Source organism: Girardinichthys multiradiatus, chromosome 17, assembly GCF_021462225.1.
Source record: "Girardinichthys multiradiatus isolate DD_20200921_A chromosome 17, DD_fGirMul_XY1, whole genome shotgun sequence".
NCBI lineage: Eukaryota > Metazoa > Chordata > Actinopteri > Cyprinodontiformes > Goodeidae > Girardinichthys > Girardinichthys multiradiatus.
Window position 1 is genome coordinate 7,379,343 of NC_061809.1, and position 24,939 is coordinate 7,404,281.

At 40.0% G+C, this 24,939-nt stretch overlaps 1 protein-coding gene across 6 annotated transcripts in view; it reads right to left on the bottom strand.

The window, feature by feature from the left end:
* Positions 1-24,939, bottom strand: part of nav3 (neuron navigator 3) — a 250,336-nt gene that overhangs the window by 82,843 nt on the left and 142,554 nt on the right. For 4 of the 6 annotated variants that reach the window (XM_047390370.1, XM_047390368.1, XM_047390369.1 and 1 more), the window contains 2 exons: positions 23,609-23,724; positions 10,304-10,415 (listed from right to left, as the gene is read on the bottom strand). In XM_047390370.1, the coding sequence (XP_047246326.1) occupies positions 10,304-10,415; positions 23,609-23,724 (228 nt within the window). The remainder of the gene's footprint in view (positions 1-10,303; positions 10,416-23,608; positions 23,725-24,939) is intronic. The other 2 variants (XM_047390367.1, XM_047390372.1) reach the window with 1 other exon arrangement.

A 24,939-nucleotide genomic window follows, 5' to 3' on the forward strand; every position in this document is an offset into this window, starting at 1 on the left:
TCAGCCCTAGAGTCCTGAAAGCCTGTGCAGAGCAGCTCAGTGGGATTCTGCAGCAGCTCTTCAACCTTAGCCTGGCCCAGAAGAAGGTTCCGGTGTTGTGGAAGACCTCCTGTCTTGTTCCGGCACCAAAGAAAACTCACCCATCAGTCCTCAATGACTATAGACCTGTTGCCCTGACATCCCACATCATGAAGGTCCTAGAGAGACTCCTGTTGGCCCACCTGAGTAAGCAAACAGTAAACCATCAGGACCCCTTTCAGTTTGCTTATCGCTGTGGAGTTGGAGTTCAAGATGCCATCATACACCTGCTTCAACAAACCCACTGTCATCTGGACAAAGCCAGCAGCACTGTGAGGATCATGTTCTTTGATTTCTCCAGTGCATTTAATACAATCCAACCTGATTTTCTTTGTCAGAAACTCCAGAAGACTCAGGTGGAGGCCTCAACAATCTCCTGTATCAAAGACTACCTGACAAACAGACCACAGTTTGTGAGACTGAAGGGTTGTGGGTCTAACCAGATAGTCAGCAGCACAGGAGCACCACAGGGGACGGTACACTCACCATTCCTTTTCACTCTGTACACCTCAGACTTCCAGTACAAGACAGACTCCTGTCATCTGCAGAAATACTCGGATGATTCTGCAGTTGTGGGGTGGATCAGAGATGGACAAGAAATTGAGTACAGGATAGTGGTGGACCACTTTGTGGCATGGTGTGGAAACAATCATCTCATTTTGAACGTGACTAAAACAAAGGAGATGATTGTAGATTTTAAGAGAAACAGGAATAAGTCAAAAACTATTTCTATCATGGGAGAAGAAGTGGAGGTGGTGGAGGAGTATAAATACCTTGGTGTTCACCTGGACAACAGACTGGAGTGGAGATGCAACTGTGAAGCCATCTACAAGAAGGGACAGAGCAGACTGTACTTCTTGAGGAAGCTTAGGTCCTTTGGTGTTTGCAGCAAGATGCTGCATATCTTCTATAAGTCTGTTGTGGAAAGTGTGATCTCTTCTGCCATCATCTGCTGGGGAAGCAGCATCAGAGCCAGGAACTTAAAAAAGCTCAACAAGCTGATAAAGAAGGCTGGCTCTGTTCTGGGGACTCCTCTGGAACCTCTCGAGATCATTGTGGAAAGACGGATTCTTCATAAAATGAAGAACATTATAGAGAAACCTGAGCATCCTCTTCATGAGACTGTTCTACAACAACAGTGTCTTCAGTCAGAGGCTTCTTCAGATGTGCTGTAAGACGGAGCGCTACAGGAGATCCTTCCTGCCCACAGCCATCAGCATCTACAACGGCTCTTTGAAAAAACCCTCATAATGAGCTACAACAACATTTAATTTCCCTTTGGGATTAATAAAGTATATTTGAATTGAATTGAATTGAAAGATATAAACGGACATCAGGTGTTTGGGGGTAGCTTTAAATCCAGGAAAAAGGTGTTATTTCATACATAACCAATTATTCCAACCATCAATGTTCGACTGAATATTTTTTAAGAATATAGTCTTTTTTTGAACGACGAGGCCCATAACCAACTGCTGAGACTGTCAAGCCAAACCGAAGGGGGATCTGTGGGGGGGATTGCTAGGTAGCAAAAGGGTCAGCAGGAACACCCTAGTGTTGACTTGCTTAAAAAACTACACCACTGCCTTAATTCCTCAGATTAAAGTGTGTATTATTGGCAGCTGTGAGTACACATGCAGGATGTACTGCTGTGGTTTTGATTTTGACTGGTTCCATTGCAACATCCCTAAATGCAGCATGTATGTTGCCTGAACATTTCACACGCCCAGTTACAATGGTTCCGGCAGCAAATTGCTCCAGACAACAATGCCCATAAAATGAATTAACCTGTACAACTTCAATCCTCATGCAGTGGCGTTAATCTTAGTTAAAACTACAAACCGTAATAAAAGCATTTAGGAATACTGTTATCCTTTGGCCAAAGCAGCTGCTGGTTACCATGGAGATTGAATGCAGGGAAGTGGACAGAAATTGCTAACCAAGAGGTCGCTCATTTTACAGGCAACCTCTCATGCTGCTTAGGCATCAAGAGATTTGACAAGTGCTTCCCTCCTAATGGCTGTTTGCTTTCCTAACATCTGAAGGAAGTCACCATTTCCCTTAATATCCTCTTGAAAAGAGAAATACAATTTTTTATATTGTATTTTGTTGATTTACACCATACATTCCACTGTGGATATTACTGAAAAATATTGCCATATAACATTAACCTCCCCAAATCAAAACCACAGTTCTGGCTATTTCTGCTTTTCTTAAGTATTGGGTGTAACAAAGAAGTACAATAGAAAAATAAACTCATGGGGAATATTTTGTGCTTTTCCATATAGAATGCCTGTTGACAGCAGGTGGGAACTTATTGCTGAGCAATGCTAAATATAAATACACCATCTTCTACCGCTGCTAATAAGCTCTTAATGTAACAGTCAGTTCTTGGACAGGTTAATTTATGTCATGGGTATTGTTTGGGGATTCAGTCTCCAGAGCCATATATTGAGCAAAACCCATGGTAAATATTAGCCACAGTGACAGCTAAACTTTAAAAATCCCACTAGCTCCAAAATATGAATGTTTTCATTACCTGTCAATGTATATTAACCTCCTTCCCATGGATATTATTGCTACTTTTGAAAATTCAGGTCCATAATTAGATGTATGTTTAAATATGGATTGTGTTGAACTCCGATTGTCAATGTTATCTTCATATTCAACAGTCCTGCCCTGACTTTTTTTAATTATGGGATTTATTGTTTTTTAACTAGATTGGTGGACTGACTGCTTTTAATTCAGTGATGAGATTGATTGGGTTTTCACAAATTATGAGACTAAATGGTTTTTGATAGATTACAAGACTACTTGGTTTATGAACTTTTGTACAATTTAGTACAATATCTTGATCAAACTGTATCACTGAGAAATTAACTAGTTTGTAATTTTTTGCAATAGGCCAAAAATCTAAAGTTTCAGTAGCTCTTCAATCAGTTTTCCATATGTGCACACATACAGTGTCAGAAAAGTCAAGTCACTTTCCGTCTTCCATTACAAGCTGAAAACTCATCTTCTCCAGAGGTGGCTCTGATTACCTTCACCACACTGAATCACACTACTTTACCTCTCACAGTGGCAATTCTGACAAGAACATTGTGAAGCACTGAGAAGTGCCTCTGGCTCTGACCTATTATTACTAGCGGGCACATGTAATTTGGTAGTTTCAGGCTTTACCTTTGTTCCAGGGCCACAGTTATAATATTCTTTTTTTTTTTTTTTTTTTTTACCATGTCCTGTCTGACAGAGTAGCACTGAATTGTTCTCTGAGTGCCAAGAAGAAGCTCAACAGATTTACTTTCACAAGTGGAGCATTATGTCTAACTCTTTAAAGCTCTGCTTGATAATTATCAAATAAACTTTATTATAAACTGTTTTGGGATCATTTCTCTTCCAAAGGACACAGAGATGGAAATGAAAAGGAAAAAAAAAGAAGCAAGAAAGAGAGAGAGGTGAGGCAAAAAGGAAAAAGGTATAGGAGAAAAGAACAGAGGAGAGAAAGAAGGGTGGAGAGAATATAAGATAACACCCTAGAAGACTGCTTTCTACAAAGGCAGAATATATATAAGTTCTTGTTGTAGAAGATAATATTCTGATGTATACATTTCAATCTTGTGTTCAGACGGGACTATCAGCCATCTCCTCAATTCCAGAGCTACGTATCTGTTCCCCAATGTAAACACAAAATAAACAAACCCATTCCAGTAAACCTATTATGTTCAGTATATCATTCAGCAGCTGCTGAACCCACAAATGACTGAAGACATAGAGAACTTTGTTGTGCTGGGTTTACGGTCGAGGAACGCAGTGCGTCTTCAAACACAGTCCTTCTCCTCTACCTTCCAATGTCGATCAATAACATTTTCATTGTCTGTATGACATTTTGTAATAAAGCAACTATCCCTGTAGTCACATAAAGCATATACAGTTGAGTGACCAGAGGAGATTTTGTTGTTACTGAATCTATGAAACAGTGAGTTAACCTTTTAAAGCTTGACACGAGATGTTAGACAATGTTATACTTCAAAACTCAACTGTGTGTTGGATGCTCTTGATAAAATGCTAATCTAAACAATGATATTGTTAGATTAACAGATTATTAAATAATATTTATCGATTTACATCAGTGTTGGGCATGTTACTTGAAAAAAGTAATTAATTATAGTTACTAGTTACTTCTCCCAAAACAGTAACTGACATACTCCACTATAAAAGTAACTAGGAAAGTAACTATTGCATTACTTTTTTTAAGTTTAAAAATGTAGATTTTGATGTTTTCTAAGGTTTTACAAGCCAGTTGCATAAAGTGGAATAACATAGACAAGTAGCCTACTTATACCAAACTTTTAATATTTACTTCACGTGTACGTTCTTGCCTTTTACGTCAAGGAGAATAATGTAGTGTCTGTACTTCCACTTTGAAAACGCAGTCTTTCCCTCCAGACCCACCATTGTTGCAGCTTACATCTGCTAGTTTGCCTGAGCAGGGCTGCTGTGTGCGTTTGTGCTTTGGGTGTAAACTGAACACGCCTCTGATTGGCTTACAATGAAAGCTTACTCTACCTTAGCCAATCATCATCACTTATGTGATTGTTTTGCCCCTTGCTCCTCCTTTCACCAAAGACAAAAAGCTTAGCTCTTGTGGCTGTGACACAAGAGCTAAGTTTTATAAACTAAGCTGAGTAGCTTTAGTTTATAACGCACGCCCATTTAATTGTCAGTAATGGTAACAGCATTGTAACGCTGAAAAATGTAATCCATTTGATTACCTGTTAGTGCAAAAAGTATCTCTGTTTATTTTAATGCCGTTATTCCCGCCACTGATTTGCATACATTAAAATGTATATATTCCAGTGTATTCCAGTCTTAATGAAGTTGTACATGTATTGCAGTCTTTAATTTGGTATTGAAAGTACAAATTAAATGAAGACATCCAGCAATAAAATGTTAATGCACCAACCCATCAAGTATAACCGCTTCTCTAAAGTATCACAATTGATGAGCACGATTCCTCTAGTTTTATATAAAATATTTCATACAGTGCTTCTTTATTATTGACTATTATTGATTTACTTCCTGTAATCATCTTAAAATGACTTTGAAATCCATGACTGACATTTGCCATCTATAGTACTTTTATGGTCCACTAGACTGCATAAGAAACGTGCAGCATTTGATGCAGTAGATCTTTGAGGAAAGCACTAATTTCTTAGAGGTACAGCTTTCACAAATACTTGTATTAAAAATGATACGCGCGCAGTACCCCAAGATTAATCAACTTTTTAGCTAACATTAGCCATGAGTAGGGTTCTACCTAAACTACGGAAATATATTTCTGTTGATTCTTGATTTATTTTGTATTTATTTGCCAAATTATTTAAAACTTATAAAAGGATTAGCATTTTGTCAAAGGCAAGGCATTGCCCAACTTGGCATGTACAATGACCTTGTTCTAAAGAATACCGGCCTTTTTTTGACAAAACACCAAAATGAGTGTTTTGTGGGCGATATTGAGGCAATAGTAAGAAAATTTTAAATTCTGTTTTTGGTTTTGGAGTTCGGGCATGTTATATTATCTCAGTGGGTTCCTCTATAGTGATGATTGGGGGCTTAACAGTGCAATAAAAAGGGTATTGCTACACAATCAGCAACTATTTTCACCAGGTTGATGAGACAAGTGGGCTTTTAGGTACCACATAATCTATACAAGGGAGAGAAAACATAAGTGAGATCCCTCATTAATAGCGGGTGCTCTGGGTCAATTTGGCCCTAATGTTTTACATTATTAGTAACAGATTCAAAAAGCTGTGCAAATATGAACACAGAGTGCTGTTAGATTTGCCTTTTCACAGCCTTGTAGCCAATTCTACAAACACAGGCAGGATATAAAGAACTGCTGGACAAGCTTTTATTGCTTATGAAATCTAGATCCAAGAGATTTTTATAACAGAATCATACAGCCAACCACAACAAATATAAAATGACACTGGCGGAAAAATACAGTTGATCAAAAAAACTCATGGCTAACTGGCTTTGACCTTCTACTTAAAATAATGTAAGGATGACTGTATATGTCTTAATTACAAATCCTTAAAAAAAAAAAAAAACAGCTTCAATCATTCTTATCGCTAACTATCACAAAACAGTGACAAGGAAGGAGGCTTTTACAAACCACACTTGGTGTCACCCTGGTCACAGCTTCAAGCAAACATTTCCACAGCCCACATATTGAACTGATTAGCCGCAGGGCTACAGGCGCACTATGGAGGAGGATTATATATGCTATCCTTTGATGTTGCTCTGCTAACCAAGCAGCCATATGCGTAGTTGTTCACCTTGTTGCTGTGATATGCCAAACTCTTATGCCTGCACTTTCCTCTGCTCCGCTGTGGTGTCTGTTGTATACTCATGGGACTTTAAAAGTATAACAGGTCATAATAATATTTTAGGGAATATAACTGCTGCTGTTATACGCACCAGCGCCTGCAGCACTAAACAGGATGTACAAATATATGTGAAAGGGTGGACGTAAAGATGATTTGATGGATGGACGGACGAATGGATGGATGGACAGATGCACAAACAGATGGATGAATATAGTGATGTGCATATGGCTGGATCAGTGGATGGATATGCAGATGACTGGATGGACAAATGGTTGGATAAATGGATGGACCGATGGTTGAGTCATTACTACTTTTGTTCAAAAATCTATGTCTAGTTTGACATAGTCTTGCCAATTTCTGCTTGTCTTATTTATTTAGCATCTTTACTTAAGACAACCAGGATATTAATGTAAAGTGAAGGACTATACTTTGTTCTTTTGATGCTTCTGCTTCCAGCAACAGTTTTTTTTGGGATGTTAACTGGTATAAAGGGAAAATCTCAAAGAAGAAGCAGAGAGGAGGACAGAGCTGGAACCTAACAGAGATACATTACCTGAGGTACATTGAAGTCTCATGGTGATGACAGCAGTTTTTTATCCAGTGCAGAGATTAAGATATGGGCACACTGAATTCCTTTAATACATTAATCCTAGGAACAGAAAGCTGTCTCAAACAGCTAATAGTCAGGTCCGATGATGCATTAGCCATATACTTTATACCAACTGTCCCGGTGCCATTGATGCATGTAAATCAGAATTCCATCCTATTCAAACACTTCACACTCCAAATGTCGAGGTCCCATTAAACACAGTGGTAATACAATGGCATTATATTGATCTTTCCCTGCCTGAGACTCCTCGGGGTGGAAAACAAACACATATTCATGCACACACACAGCCACAGACTACCATCTGTCATGGCTGTCAGCAGCCTGGCCACCATCTTCCTCTCTAAATGGGGAAAAATACACGAAATAATAGACTGAGGGTGGATAGGAGTGAGACGGGGAGTGAACCATTGCTCAGGGAGCTGACAAATACTAATGGTTCTTATTTTGCCTTTGCCTAAGATGCAGTCTTTTTACCTTGTGTTCTTAGATTCTCCATGAGGCCAAAGGCTTGCAGTTTTTTAGAGAGCAGGTAAGGTAACACCAGGTCTTTAAAACAAGAGTACCAGATGGCAAAAAAAGGAGAACCCCACTTTTATTCTTTTAATTATAGATGGAGGAAGTATGGTGAGCCAAATATGTCTTTCTGTTGGAACAGTGTGATAAAAATCACAGTGCGATTAAATTATATTGGAAATGTGAATTGCCCTTAATTTGCAAGGACAATGAATAATAATGAAAATCTAAAGGAAAACATGAAGAATATAGGGGTTTTACATCTATTTTGGCTCTTTGCAGTGTTTTGTTACATTTTTAAACCATTTAATTTTGTCATTAAGTGCCACTTCCTACACGTTGAAGCAATTCTCACTCATATTTTACATTTACAAAATATCAGGTGTGTTTAAGTAGCTAACTGCAGCTGCCAACTACGTTCAATGGGTAACCTTTAAAAACTCAATGTAAGCTTTCAGGAAAAATATTGACTCATGGACATAAAACATCATAATAAGTGGTTTACTACATGTCCTTTGGCTTTTTTGACAGCTTGAAATCTTTAAGGCACAGACTCCATCATTGTAGCACCTTTCTGGAGTGTCGTTTTATTCCTAAAACCTAATTTTCTGTTTTCCCTTTAACACTGAGTTACTTTGTCAGTTTTGATCTTGTATTTCTTGTTGCTCTTGCGTTTGGCCATCCCTGTATTTGTTTCTGTTTAGTCATTTCCCTTATTCTTCCTCAGATGCCCCTAGGTTCCTGCTCCTCCATAGCTGCATTGCATCAGTTGATACGCCCAACCTGCTTTTTGTTTCAGTGATCACCCTACCTTTCAGTGATCACCGTACCTGAACGTCGTCTACTCACTTCTTCGTCAGTTCCTTCAGTTTTATTGCTGGATCCCGTAACGGTTCCTTCACCTGTTGCCATTGCTGTTTACTCTGGGACTCCTCATGTGCCACAACAGTATGTTCCCTGTTGGTTTTTTGTTTTCCTTCTGCTTCAGCATAGGCCATGGTTTATATTTTTATTTTATTAATCATTCTCAAAATGACTGCCTGCTTCCTCCCTGCGTTTAGGTTCAACCCAATGCAATCTGAGCTATTTGCTTTTCATATAACTGAGTTGTAATGGCTTTACAGAAGAAAGGTTTTAATGTGCTATTCTTCGTTGACAGATCATGTCATCTTGATAAATTCTATCAAACCTATTTTGAATTGATAAAATGAGAAAAGTATCTAAAGTTTTCTGTTTAGAGTTTGGCACAACCCATATGGGGAATGAAGCAAACATGCTTTGGTCACATCACCCTTAACACATTGTTCCCACAGCGAAACATGGTGGTAGCAGCATCATGCTCTGGGGATGTTCCCTGGATTTCACCTTCATCCAATCATAAACACCCAATGACTGCTCCTCTTAAGACCACTTTAACCCTTGTTTTCTTCTAGCTACATAAATATGGTTCTAGTTTCAGTTTTGTGGACATAAATCCCATTTGCTACACCTGATTTCTTACACTTTTCCAAATCCAATCCATACTGCTTTGATTTTTATACACTTATACTTTAAGGTCATCCTTGATCTACCCAGATGTTCCCCTTTTTCAAACTTCCCAATTTCTATACTTGGTCCAACCTAAAAACCTAGCTGACTGGGAACATCCAACATTTTTTGTTATCTCGCGAACTGATTTACCTTCTTGAACGATTTGTATAACATTTTACATTGTTTCATCTCTGTTGTTTAGGGCGGGTCTAACAGTTCAGTAAGGTCAGCAAGAACTCTCTTGTACTCATAACTGGGTTGCAGAATCAGACTTGCAAATTCAGACTTGTGGAGGTTTCAGTTTTAAAAATAGTAATTTTTTTTTTTACATACATTCCTCAGCATTGAGTAATTCCATAATATTGTTAATATAGGGGTTCCTTTAATCTGACCAATGTCAGTCAGTCATCATCTTCTATACCGTGCTGTATATTCTATACAGTGCTACCAACTGCATCACCATGCAGCCCATCCGAGCAATGTAATTTCTGTTAATTGGAATTTTGTTTCATATCCCTAATTGTATTTTTTCTACTACAAATTAAAACAAATGACTAAACATCCTCCAAGAATAATGCCATGTAAAATTGAAAAATAACTTTGGCAAACTTCATAAAAATTCCTTACAGATCACCTTTCACTGGACCCACCCAGTTATAAACCGTGCGGGTTGGTCGTGACGTGGGACGCTACTGCGTATTTTGATTGACAGCTAATGCAGTTCTGTGATTATGATTGCAAGTCTGGTTTCTTTACATTTCAGAAAAGCTCCAGTTGAATAGTTTTTTGACTTATCAGAATTTGACCCTGTCAAATGGGGGACATTGTTTCTGTTTGAGGGACACTGGGACAGGAGTGAAAAATTACAGTACAGTCCTGCACAAATCAGGACATCAGGCCATCCTGGTTAAGGGTAGGGTTATGGTTACAGTTGAGTTATGTGGATTCGGCAGTGGAGGATGTAAATACTAGTAAATCATAATAAAAAAAATCATGTAGGAGGCAGACTGGAGCTTTACACCTAGGGACTGCTTTACATCAAATGTCAGAAACAATTTCCTATTGGCCATTTGTTGGGATGTTATTTTGACAGATCCTAATTTCAGCATTTTTATTACATACAACAGGCAGAGCCAAGACATCCAATATTTCCTTTGAGGAATGGAAAATACCATCGTTTGCCTACCTGTGGCTAATCTGCGTCCCCCGTAGACTGGACATGGTCTCTTCCAGGTTCTGCCGCAGGTCAGCGATGTTCTTGACTGTCCTCATACGCCTCGTCTCAGGGTCCTCTCCTGCTGAGACACAGTTTTTTGATGATTCACTCAGATGCTTGGACCTGCACCCACACACTCAACAACACGCACCTCTCCACCATATACCAGGATGGCAACACACAACGCAAGAAGCGGTGAGGACGTCTGACATAGAGTTTGACCGGATGTCTCTGAAAATCCCAGACAGGGGAACAGAATGGTGACCAATCGTGATTGCAAGAAGCCTTTTGCTGACAGATCTGAACCTATGCAGTAAACAGCCTGTCAGGCAGCACTACATGCACTTCTTTCACTTTATCATTTTATCCACTGTTTTCCCTCCAGGCTGAAGCACAAATGTCATGGCATGACACCGCAAGATCCGTCAGTCAGTTCAGGACAGTCTTGGTTGTAAAATCAACTTTTTAAAATTCCTGCAGTTCTATGTCAAGAGTGGTTGAAAACCCTTTGGCCTTCATCCTCAATAGAGAGGAAATTAGAGTTAAAACAACACATCATAGTGGATATCTTCCAGTCTTCTTGGTGTCCGCTTTACAAACGAACCACTTGTTCAATTAGAAATGTTCTCAAGGAGAGCTGCTAATAAGCACACTGGGCGACATTTCAGAACAGCAAGTAGAGAGGGCACACCAAAATATCTGCTTGTCTGATCCAATTAAGCCTCCCTGTTAACTTGCTGAGATAGTCTATATCTGCAGGCGGCTGCAACAGAGTAGCTGATTAACAAGTGGGAAGAGGCATAGAGCGAATGGCGGCCACTCTGCTTTCTAGGCTTAAAGGTGCTTCTACACTAAAACTGCCTTGTTGATAAATACAAATAAAATATAGGTATGGGTCGGCCTTTTAGTATCCTCCTAGCTTACTGGTATAATGTGTACAAAGGTTTTAATATCTTTTGTAGTTTAAGTCTTTCTAAAGGAAAGGCAGAGTTGGCTAGACCCGAGCTTTCTGCATAGTTAAGAGCAGGTCTGTCTCTCCCTCACATATTGCTGCCCACTGTCGATGTTTCAATTGGTTATAAGATGAGCGCTGACCAAGCTCACCCTACCTACGCTGGTTCAGATTCTCAGGTATCCAGGAAACAACAGAGATGTAGGAAACTACTGAAACTATATTTTCTACTGTGTCTACTGTGATACTGTGTTTGTCATCAATTCAGGGTGTGACAGGGAGAGAATGAGACTTTCACCAAATAACAGAAAGACTGAATGAAGTACAGCAAAATTGCCGCTTTGTTTTATCTTTGTTTTATCTTTTGTCTGACGTGAAACATTACGAATTTTAAAATGTAGGGAGCTTTTAGGCAATCTCAAAATCAAGGAAAGAGTCTACATTTTATATGGAATAATAATGGAGACCTAATTAGGCTTACTGCTAATATAAGATACTTTTCTGGTTGCAGAACTCACAGAAAGGCCCTGGCTTAGCTTACAGAGGAGAATCATCAACAAACCATTTTAGGGCAACGATTTTTCTACAGAAAGTTAGACAGCAAGCTATAAATGTTAGCATGTTGCCTCTGCTTCTAATATAGCTAATTATTGACTTCAAAAGCAGGAACGACAACAAAAAATATTGTTTCTACAGTATAGTTCTTAGGGGGAAATCGAATTAAATCTGCTTATACCGTTATTAGCAGGTCAGAGATTTACAAAATCTGGAGATCAGAAATTGGCCACAAATTCTGATTGATGCATCTCTAGTCAAAACAGTAAATGAAAATAACCAAACACAGATGACGCTTCATTGATAAATTACACAATATGGGCTTGCACTCGACTAGGTAGCTGAATTGTTTAGTTACAATGCATGTGGACTGTACAGATGTCATAATGACCTTGTGAGGATACAAAGACCATCATGCATGGAACCAGCAGTGAACCTGGACTGACAATTCCATTATCCATTTGACTGGAGATAGAAAACATTGCAAGACTTTCACTTGACCTTTCAACACATGCACTTCATTTAATTTCCACTACTTCCTCTGGGTGCTCATAACGATGAGCACTCTGCAGGCGGTGTGGGAGAACAATGTGTGGCTGAAAGAAACTAAGATTTGCTGCAGTGCTGGTTTTTGATCCTGTATTCTTTCTAGCAAGTTTGCAACCACACTAGGATAAATTATTGTCTTTTTTGCAGGGTAGCCCTGAAGCTATAGACCCCATAATAGCAATGCGGCCCATGATCAATGTGAATAACACTTGGAATGGAGTGTTTTTCTTCATTTTCACAGTTTTAGCCGTTCTGTCTCAACCCTGAAAAATCCTCCCAGCTTTGAAGTATTCTTTGTGACAGTGTTTGTGTGTCCGGAGGCATTGATTTTAAAACTTCGGCCAGCTTAAAAAAAAAGAAGAAGAAATCAGAGGACAAGTGGAAAAATACAGTCACATTCTAACTTTTTATTACAATCCTTTAATCACCAAAGAGGAACTTAAATGTGGGTGCATTTCTAGCAAGAAACTATTGCATTAAGGATTAGTTTTACAGCTACACTGCCAACAATTATAGGATCATTTCGGTCTGTCATGCCTTTAGGACTTCAAGGCATGCAGCAGTCTGTAATATAGCATCAACTATTTTCAAGATCTCAATTATGATCCCACAAAGCACAGAGCTCTATTAAGTAATTGGGGTCATAGTTTATCTTTGCAGTGCTCACATTTGAGTCCACTGTTAATGCCTTTTTTGCAGCTACCTTATGAGAATCAGTGAATAAAAAGCCATATAATATAGAGTGACCAGACTCCTATCATAGCAGCAAGAGTTTCTGTGAATTCTCCTGAATTTTGTCCTGTCAGGATGTAACACGGTAAAGAATGCCAAATGACACCACACACCTGAAGCATGTTCATCCATCAGCTCATGCTTTAACTCACTGAGGCCCCTTTGGGAAATATACAATTACAATCCCATTACAAAGTGACACAATGGTATCTGGCCCAGTATTCTCTGTCATGAGTGAACACTTCACGCAGTTTTGAAAAGCTGACAAAGGCGTGCCTGTGCATTTATCAGCAATTATTTGCAGAACGGCTCTAGAGCTCTCACCTGCGCTGCATGACAGCCAGATTTTCTAAATGTCTACCTTGGGAAAGGCATTTGAAAATGCACAGACTAGAGGATGCCTGCACTAGAAAACCCACATTCCTTCTTCTGAAATTTGGTCATGCTCTGACCACAAATGGCAATGTATTTTATTGGGATTTAATTTGCTAGACCTGTTGGGCCCAAGTCCAGACCTTGAGAGGTACTCTTCTGTAATTTCTGCCTGGTCAGGAGTCATTCATTTGATTCAGGTGTTATGGAGAAGAGATTTGTCTAAAGTCTGCAGGATAGTAGCTCTCAAGCAAATGACTTGGACACCCCTGTGCTAGATCAAAACAAAGTAGTCAATATTTGTAAAATAATATTAAATAAGTTTTTCAACTGTTTTTGAAAAATAAATATGTGAAGTTGCTTGTGCATATGAATTAGACATTCCTGAGCCAATACTTTATAGAACTTTATAGATGGATTTTCTGTGAGAATAAATTCTTAATTCATAATGCTGATCCTCACTTAGTTTTATATATGGGCGTTGACTGGGCCATTCTCACATATCATTATGGCTTGATCTAAACCAGTGGTTCTCAATCTTGATCCTCATGGTTCAATGTTGTTCATGTTTCAGATGTGTATTTCCTCCAGCACACGTGATTCAATTGTTCATTTACCCCCATAGCACGTCACAAAGCGCTGCAGAAGCCTGTTAATCCCCCATCTGTTTAAACCAGGTATATTGCAGCTGGGAAAAAACTAAAACATGCAGAACACTGGGCCCTGAGAACTAGTGTGGACAACCACTAATCTAAACAATTCCATCGTAGCTCTGTCATGCATGACTATTAGTTTTTCCTGTTAATACATTCTCCCATCTGAGCTTTGGATCTCTGCAGCTCCCTTGGAGGTACCACAGACCTTTGGCTTCTTCTCTGATTACTGTTTAGCTCTCTTTGCCTAGCCTGTTAGTTAGTTTTGGCGGTGTGCAGTTGCGCCGTACTCAGATAATGGGTTAAACAGGGCTCTGTGGGATGTCCAAAGGTTGGGATACTGTTCATTAACCAAACCCTGATTTAAACTTGTCCATATCTGTTTCCTTGACGTGTTCCTTGGTGTTCATTATACTGTTTGTTTACCAAAATTCTCCAACAAACCTCTGATGCCTTCACAGAATAGTTGAATACAGAGGTCAAATTATGCACAGGTAGACTTTTTAACTGCTTAACCAATGCAATTGATTGACCTACATTTTATTGCATGGCATCAGAAAAATTGGGGCAGTTACATATGGATTCAGGTTTTTATTTATAAATGCAATTTACTAATTTATGGATGTCTGGCACTGGGTTAAATTTAGGGGTATCAAGAGTGAAGTGAGTTTAATACAAATGTGTGCCACACTTTTCAGATTCCTGTTTGCAAAAATAATCCAAAAACACATCATACACACATTTTTGTCCATTTCTGTTATGCACTAATTTGTGTTGACCAATCATATAATTTCCCAATAAATCACATGAATTTTGTAGAGACAACAGGACAAAAAGGAGAATGCATACTTTTGCCGCTGAACATTGATGAACAAAAAAAAGTAAAAATACTTTTTACCCTTTTATTTAATCTGGTGAAACACCATATTGAAATAATTTAAAACATGACCGGCTACTGTAGGCAAAAACTGCAGAGTGTATATGGGTACTTCAGAAAGAAAAATCTGACACAGTAAAACAACTATAAATGATAAACTATCTAATACAAATACATATGTACACATTTAGGTGTGCATGCATGAAAATGTGTTAGGCAGACATGCATTGAAGAGCCTACACAGGCAAACACTACATAATAATGAGGTATTGATCACAGTGGCTGTGTGATTCACAGGCTGTGAGGGTGAGGCTGAGCTTTTTCTGGAGTGGAGGCATCGGATTCCCACTATCTGAACCTGGAGGTATTTTTGGTTTTAATGCTGCATCATTCCTCCACCTGCTAAAAAAATACAGCAATAATAGGCTCAGTGCCGAAGCTGAAGCTTCAACTGCGGCTCATTTTTATGTACCTTATCAATTTTCTCACAACTGCTTAAAAACACAACAGAATGGTTAATTTTCAAAACAATTTGGCATATAGTTTGACTTTCAGGTAAAGTAGCAGTACAGGGCAATAAGGCAGCCAAATAACACATCGCTAGGGTTACATAGGCATTAGGGTTAGTCTGACTGATGATGAATACAGGTTATAAAATGTTGTGGATTTTTGTTAGGAATCTAGTTGTAACGTCCGTAAATGAGCACGTTGAGTGTAAACTAAGCTAGGTGGTTTCTAACTCCACAACCCCAACTCAAAAATGTTTAAATGATGCCTTAAAATGCTAATAGTGTCCTCTGAGAAAGTATGTTCCTTCCACAAGAGGATTAAAAAAATAACCAGCTTATAGTAGGCCTTTTCTGCTCTGATGTTCTCTTGGCTTCTTTAAGAACTTTGAGTTGGACATATATCTGACTCCCTGAATTAAGCTCCCAGTTTTTAGAGTCGTCATGATAATTCTCTAGCACTGGATAAATTCCACCATTCCACCATCACGGAGATGAAGGGTCAACTTACGTGGGTAAGGTTGGGGTGAGGTGTGCAGGACCTGCTCCAAGTCACCCAGCATGGAGAGGATCACCTCCTTATCCAACTGAGCTGTTCCCTCTCGAGGACCTCCCTCTGAAGCCTCCTCCTCTGCCCAGTACCCACCGTCTTTCTCCCTCCCACCCAGCCACCCGCCACCCCTTTCTCCTGCTGTTTCAGTGTTGGAACATCCATTGCTGCTTTCTCCATCCTCTCCTGAGCCCTCCCTAGACCTCCGCTGTGGTTCAGTCCTTGGGTGGCCACTGTAGGATGCCCGTTGTGATCGTCCACCTGCTGCCGTGCATCGCCAAGGGACTGGGATGAGGGAATGCTCCGATTGTGAGAGGACCTTAGTGAGGGAAAGCGACAGTGATCGAGCTCTGGTGCCCCGAACACCTGCGTTCCTGCTGCTTCCCTCCTTCCGAGGGCTGCTCTGCAGACTGCCTCCTGCCCGCTGGGAAAATGACAAGTAAGGTGAAGAGCTCAGAGGTTGGGAGAGACGAGATGGTGGGTCAGTGAGGTCAAAGGAGTAGACCCGCTGCTCGCCATCACTAACCAGGGTCAGGTTGGTGAGCGAGCGCTGCTTGATCCGCAGGTTGAGGTTGTCAGGGAGAGGCTGGGGAGGCCGCCGGGCCGGGCTTCCCCCCTGATACACAGAAAACTCTGCCCCTCTCTTCATCTCTCACCACAGCTTACCTCTTCAGTGGTGGTGGCTCAGGAATAGGTGCAGTACATGCGAGTGGTTCCACCTGTGCGTGGCTCTCTACTTCACATCTTGGCTGCACCTTCACTGATGCAGATGGTGAGAGGGAGGAACCGTAAAACAGAGGAGGCAAACAGATAGGTCTCCAAGTCCCGCGCCTCCCCACTAAGGTCCAGGATTCAGTGGGCTTGGGGGAAAGCAAGCGTAGGGTGAAGAGTGGAGAGAAAAGGTGAAATCCTGATCCATCCCTGAGCCAGCCCATACTCGTGGTCAGACTATGAGCCAGAAAAAATCACTTCATCCTTCCACTCCATCCGCATCCTGCCTCTCTGCCTTCTCTCTCCTGCCTCACCACGGTCAGGGGCGTGGATGCACAAGCCGCTACATCCCCAGTGGCTCACACAGCCTCTCTGCTCTTCCTTTGCTCGCTCTCTCTTTATAGTTTCCCCTATTTGATGACACGCTCTCTTCATTCACTCTTATCTGTCCCCCATCCACCTTCTGTCCCTCCTTTAATTACCAGCTCATTGCCACAGTTCTGCCTCCTCCCTCCCTGACACACTGACTGTTCTCTCTTCACAGCCGATAATAAATGGCTGGCGAAGCCAGGCTCACGCACATTCCAGCATGCAGCCTGCAGCTTTCCCTCCTCCTCTCCTGCTCAGCCCTGCTCAGTGTTTATCAGCACTTCTTTCTCTTAATCCCCTTTCATTCTTTCTCCTGTTCACTTCCTACCCTAGCTTTCCTCATCGCTTTCTCCTCCCCACACAGTGGGACAGCGAGTTGTTTGGACAGTGCACCTGTAAGCTTGCAGCCCCCGCTGCACCACTCTACCCAGCTGACTTAATTAAATGCTATCTTCGGGAACTAAAACAGTGCGCCCTACAGCTTATCATGGATCAACAATGAGCCAACATATTCCCATCAGTCACTACATAGGCAATCAGCCCCATCCCTATTTTTCACACTGGCTTTCAACACATTCTCTAATCACGTTTAACTGTAAGCCACTGTAAGCCAAATTTAATTTAGATTTTAAATTTTAAAATGTGCTTTTGTCAGGCAGAGATTTTCATCAGATAATAGGACAAGTATAAATGTGCGTATTAGGTATGAAGATTTGAGACATAAGTAGGGGTGTATTGGTCTTTGGTTTGCTTCAGTCAACAGAAAATAAAAAGCAACTCGAGATGTGGTTTGATTTATTTATTTTTTAATTAAAAAACAATAAGCCACTGGATGGACGGACAGATGGAAACACTTGAAAATTCCCGATGTTGTTTAGGAATTGTCTAGTAAGACTGTGCAGACATTTCAGAATAAAAAAGTTTAAATCACTTTGAAGTTTCTTTTTATATTTAGACAATCCAGTGTATCAGATGTATTTAAAGGCACCATCAAGAGAAATACCCTCTGGTCAGAGAGACAGTGTAGCATTTTGGACTAAGTGCTGCAGACAGATGGATTTGGACTTCAGCCGATTCTTCTCCAGTACCAGTGATGTTTACAGTCAGCTTGATGTTGTTTCAGATTAATTCAAAACACTGCTGCATTCAAAACTCAAATGGTCTGAGGTAAATTCGCAACAATCTACATGGGGTTATCGCTACAGATAATACCTATAATGCCAGGTAAAATCAGTCCCACCACTGACTCTCAGTTGGATTAAGCAAGTTTTCTTCCTGCATATGACTCTACCACAAGCTCAGCTTGTGCGCACCCCTGCCTACAGCTGTGAGTAGTTGTCGCTGGACACTAAGGGATTTATATTGTCTAATCTAAACCATTCCATCGCAGCTTTAGGGTTGCTGTCTACCTGCAGGTTAGATCTCGGCCCCAGTCTAAAGTTTTTTAAAGCCTCTAACAGGTTTCCTTCCAGGATTGCCCTTTATTAGGCTCCCTCAATTAGCCTTTCTAGCCCCATGACCCTGCTGCAAAAAGCATCCCCACAGCATGATGCTTCCACCACCAAATTTAAGAATGGAAAAGATTGGAACAGATTGTTATCTATTTTCAAATTAGGTGACTTCTTAAGGTAATTGGTTTCCCTTTTATTTAAGGATATGTAGGTAAAGGGTTAATATAAATACATGGAAAACGTTTTTAGATTTTGAAAGCCATGTATCCATTTTTTACCTATTTCACTCCATTGTGTTGGTCTATCCCATTAAATCTTAATGAAATGCATTGCAGTTTGTGGTTGTGATGCGTCACAATGTGATAAAGTTCAAGCAGTAAGAATATTTTGCAAGGCTCTGCACCAATGCAGATATTATAGAGCTCTCTGTCCCAATCTCACGTCTCATCTCTGCAAATTCTGAAACTCTTGAACATATTACAATAGATTTTATACAGTTGTGCTGCTTTGATGTCTGAAAGTTGACACCCCCTGACATGGGCTCTGCATATGTATGCAATATGAGCAGGCTTGTCATGTGGTATGTGTGGTATGCCGACTCTTGAACTATCCTGTCAGAGACTCGTTCCTGCTCTTCCACAGAGGAAGAGCCAGTAGGGCGAAAGATGTGAAACGACTATGAAATATGTGCCTACAAAAAGCAAGTGTATATAATGGAGCCTAAACAAAAAGAATGGTCAGCGCTGTTGTCTAATTTTATCCAGCAAATGATGGGCTTTGCAAAAGCCACAACCGTAGCAAAATGTCTGGAATGTTGCTGCCCGCTTGACATCCCTAAACCTATAATCACACGCTGTTGTTTGTGCAAGTTCTGCTTTGTAGAATTCTTCTGGTTTTGAGTTTGACATTTTTCTTTTCCAACCTTAGTCAGGTTTAGTTGCATCTAGACTGAGCTCTGTTTTCTCTTTTATGATGAGTATGGAATTTATTTCCAAATGAAAGCATTTCTGATTTATATCAAACAGAAGCACTAAAATGTAAAAGCCCAAAATTCCTCAGTGACACAAACAGCTGGCTAAAGTATAAACATCTTTAAAATACCAAATAAATTTGGACATAGGACTTTTTTTAAGATTAGGGAGCACAATCATGTTCAAGAGCTGCAGTCATTTGAACCCTGGAAAATCGAAGATAAACAATAGCTTTACTCTTAGCCGGCTTTTTGTTTTCAATGCTGGTTGGTTGGTTTAAGTTCTCTTCCAGTTCTTTGTTAAACTGGGAAAATGTAATGTATTATATGAGTGTACCACTATTTATGCATTTCTTTACCACATCCAATGCCAACATCCAGAACTGCTAGTGCTCTTTTGCTCTTTTAAACTGACTTTGCTTTTAACAATAGTGGGCAAATTTTTATGTTCCAGAAGTTTCATGTAGCATGATTTCAAAGCAAGATTGTGTGTTTGGGGTCAATGTTCTGGTATCGCTTCTAACCTTGCCCAAGTTTCAACCATTTAGCTGTTGATTTTAGTGTACATTGGAATAATCTGGCGATTAAGCTATCCCCTTTGTGCAGCACACCAGTACAATTGGCAGAAAACCAGTATGCTTTAGCGTTTCCAAACAGAGTTTTGACGTGTTTGGGATTCCTGCCCTAAAGGGAAACCAAATTGTCTTCAAAGTTTGATCGGCTAGTTGTTAAGATGAAGTAGAAGAATTTAGAGGCGTTCCTCTGTCTTTATTGTTTCATCTACTTTGTGCAATGCAACAGTACGGAAGTCAGCTAAACAAGCCCTCACTATGATGCTGCCACCTCCATTCCAGACAGTTAATACTGCATTCAGTTGGACAGGTGATACTGTGTTCTTAGAGCTTGTTAATCCTCTCTATATACTTTTTTGAGGCCAAATACCTCAATCTATTTATTTGTCAAACCATAAAGAACATCTGTGTCCACTTGGACAACAACAGATTTTAGTTTAGCTTAAAGGTCTTGATTTTGGAGTAGGGGTTTCAGTTTTGAGAAACATCCTCAACATCCATAGTGCTTTGAAACTTGCTTCACTGTGGACAGTGAAACAGCTTGTTTTACTAAATATGGGATTACCTCAATTTGCTAAATATCCAAAGGCAGTTGTTCAAACATGTCACATTTAAATAAAGAGCCAGTGTCCATTCAACCAAATTTCTGTATATTAGGCATGTACCTTTGAGTGTGACTCATAACAGTCTATTGAGTTTGGTCTTCGGCAATAAGGGAGAAAACAGACACCCTCCTTAATTACATGGATAAAAGAAATAGTGCCCTGTGTTGTGCTGAAAAGACTGACCTATGCAACTAAATAACAGGCAGAGAAACTTCGAAACATTTAGATGTGGTGGTCTTTTTTCAACATTGTAATGAGATAAAGGCTACAATGTTGTGTTACCTCTCACTGAAAAGGACTGGCTTTCTGGATCCATGGTTCTTATGTCAGTCTTCTAACTCACAGGAAAGGAAAACTCTCAGCACAAGACAAGACTTGGCTTGAGCTTTAGACACAAAGTTCAAAGGAGCAATACCGTCAGGTTAACAAAACCAATTATATATCATGCAGAGCAATCGTGCCTGAATCAGCAGCATTGGGTTTAGCTAACTAGCCCACTGATGACTGGGGTCACTGGATGAACTCTTCACCTTACTCTCAAGACTTTGAAAAAAAGTTACCTCTGGCTCATAAACATTGCATGTTTCAGCAGTTCTTAAAAACATTATCAGGTGGCTAAACATTGTTCTAGCTAAATCTCAAATTTTAGTAAAGGTTTTTCTACAGCCTTAAAATAAGTAAAATGTTTTGTCTATTTTATTTTTTAGTTTGACCCTTCTTTGTATTTTTATGTTGTCTTTCTTACTATTCAAAATTTTATACTTATTGCTAAAAACACTATTATATATATATTTTCTATTATAACAGCCCTGATGTCCCACCTTTACCCAGGCCATCAGTCGGCTGAGGCTGAACATGACAGGTGATAATATATTGTGATGTGGCTGCTGGTGAGTTTGTGATGGTGAAGATGTAATTCTGGACCGCCAATGCTCTCTGACAACACTGACCTTTTCTCTTCCATTAATTAAATGGGAAGAAAACAGGGATCTCACAGGTAAACACAACCAGCGTTATGTTCTAGAATGTACAAACTAACAAACTAACTGTGGTACCAAAGCTTTGCATTAGAAGCAAAACAGCATTCTATTCAACAGACATTGTAAGGAATACCTGTGGGTTTTTTTCTTCCATAAACTTGCAGATCAGAATTGCAGCAGCTTTAAGGTCAACTTTGAATTAATATAGATGCGCACGAACAGGGGGAAGGTTATGTGTGGCCCCCTTGAACTTTTCAACATCTTGCCACATTTCAGACTTCAAACATAAAGATATAAAATTCAAATTTTTTGTGAAGAATCAACAAGTGGGACACAACCATGAAGTGGAATTAAATTTATCGGATGTGTCAAACGTTTTTAACAAATAAAAAACTGAAAAGTGGGGCATGTAATATTATTTGGCCCCCTTGCATTAATACTTTGTAGCGCCACCCTTTGCTGCAATTACAGCTGCAAGTCGCTTGGGGTATATCTCTATCAGTTTTGCACATCGAGAGACTGAAATTCGCCCATTCTTCCTTGCAAAACAGCTTGAACTCAGTGAGGTTGGATGGAGAGCGTTCGTGAACAGCAGTCTTCAGCTCTTTCCACAGATTCTCGATTGGATTCAGGTCTGGACCTTGACTTGGCCATTCCAACACCTGGATATGTTTATTTGTGAACTATTCCATTGTAGATTCGGCTTTATGTTTTGGATCATTGTCTTGTTGGAAGATAAATCTCCGTCCCAGTTTCAGGTCTCTTGCAGAATCCATCAGGTTGTCTTCCAGAATGGTCCTGTATTTGGACCCATCCATCTTTCCATTAATTTTGACCATCTTCCCTGTCCCTCCTGACAAAAAGCAGGCCCAAACCATGATGCTGCCACCACCATGTTTGACAGTGGGGATGGTGTGTTCAGGGTGATGAGCTGTGTTGCTTTTACGTCAAACATATCGTTTGGCATTGTGGCCAAACTGTTAAATTTTGGTTTCATCTGACCAGAGCACTTTCTTCCACGTGTTTGGTGTGTCTCCCAGGTGGCTTGTGGCAAACTTTAAATGAGACTTTTTATGGATATCTTTGAGAAATGGCTTTCTTCTTGCCACTCTTCCATAAAGGCCAGATTTGTGCATTGTACGACTGATTGTTGTCCTATGGACAGACTCTCCCACCTCAGCTGTAGATCTCCTTGTTCATCCAGAGTGATCATGGGCCTCTCGGCTGCATCTCTGATCAGTCTTCTCCTTGTTCAAGATGAAAGTTTAGAGGGACGGCCGGGTCTTGGTAGATTTGCAGTGGTCTGATACTCCTTCCATTTCAATATAATTGATTGCACAGTGCTCCTTGGGATGTTTAAAGCTTGGGAAATATTTTTGTATCCAAATCCAGCTTTAAATTTCTCCACAACAGTATCTCAGACCTGCCTGGTGTGTTCCTTGGTCTTCATGATGTTCTCTGTGCAGAACCCTGAGACTATCACAGAGCAGGTGCATTTATACGGAGATTTGATTACACACAGTAATTCTATTCATCATCATCAGTCATTTGGGACAACATTGGATCATTCAGCGATCCTCAATGAACTTCTGGAGTGAGTTTGCTGCACTGAAAGTAAAGGGGCCGAATAATATTGCACGCCCCACTTTTCAGTTTTTATTTGTTAAACAAGTTTGACACACCCAATAACTTTCATTCCACTTCACGATTGTGTCCCACTTGTTGTTGATTCTTCACAAAAAATTTGAATTTTATATCTTTATGTTTGAAGCCTGAAATGTGGCAAACTGTTGAAAAGTTCAAGGGGCCGAATACTTTCGCAAGGCACTGTACGATCCACACAGTGTCCACAGTGAGTGTGTATGTCGTACCTGATATCTCCTCCAGGCACTGTTTGGCTGTCTTGCTGTAGACCAGCTCTCCCTTGGTGGGGCTGAGGCAGGGGTCAGCTGGGGCCACCATGGTGCAGTCGTTTTCTGAAAATGTCCTGCAGGCATAAAACCAGGGTATTTACAGAAATGAGCAGAAATAGCTGTTTGTAGCTGTTTAAATAGGCCATTTGCCAAAAGTAAGGTAATATGAACCCTAAACTAAATGCGTTTTCTGAGGAAAAAGTTAGGACACCCTGCCTCCTAATAGCTAGTGTTATCCCCTTTAGTCTCGTAGCCATCTATCAGTGTCTGACATTTGCTTCCTCAAAATTATTGAATTTATGATCAAGTGGCAACGTTTTTGATAACATTTTTAGAATGCTGCAATTTTTAAAATCTTCGATAATAGCATAATATACAGCATCTCACATTAAGTCTGTTATATTTTACTTTCCTGAAAAACTGCCTTCGATTAAACGCAGAGTTGAGTGTTAATGGGCTAAAATATGTTTCTGTGGATCTGCCTCTTCTCCTCAAGCCTGAGCGGCATCATGCTTCGCTGTTATTTGCTGATCTAAATAAACAAAGGCAGATTCCAATACAGCTCCCAAGATGCCTGACTTACTCACACATACACGAGCTGTGTATGCACGACAGTCATATACAGATGGCAAGAAAAAACTGCTTTAAGCACAAAAACACATGCACGGTACAATGAATGTAAACATTTAACCGCCTTTATGTTTAAAAATTCAGAAAATATGCACAGATACGGTCGCACACACTGGCAGAGAAGGCTAAAACAAGCACACACACACTCAGATCTAAGCAAAGGCCACATAGTACCACATACTCATTCCCTCACATACACACACCTTGGATCACTGTCACCACCTGCAGAACTGCAGATAATAATTGGCTTCCATTTGTAAGAGCGACTTCAGCTCATGTGAATTGTTTCTCCTCACTACCAGCTTCCACCTCAGCTGCAGAGGGATTCTCCACCCAAGTTGCATAGAATAATAAAATTTTGAAATAAAATAGGGAAGGCGACCTTACATATAAAATGGTCACACCAGCAGCTTAACCAAAAACTAAATCACCAATTTTTAAAGATAATGTGCTCTATGTGGAACGTCTATAATGCAAAGTGTTTTTATTTAATGAAAACTTTAACTTACATGTTTACAACCAGAGGGTTCCTTTACATTTTTCATATCAAGATTCCATATTTCTCCAGGCACAAATCTCCAGAGTCCTAAGTGAATTTATTATGGATGGATGGATGGATGGATGGATGGATGAATCCATACTTATGCTGGAAAACACTT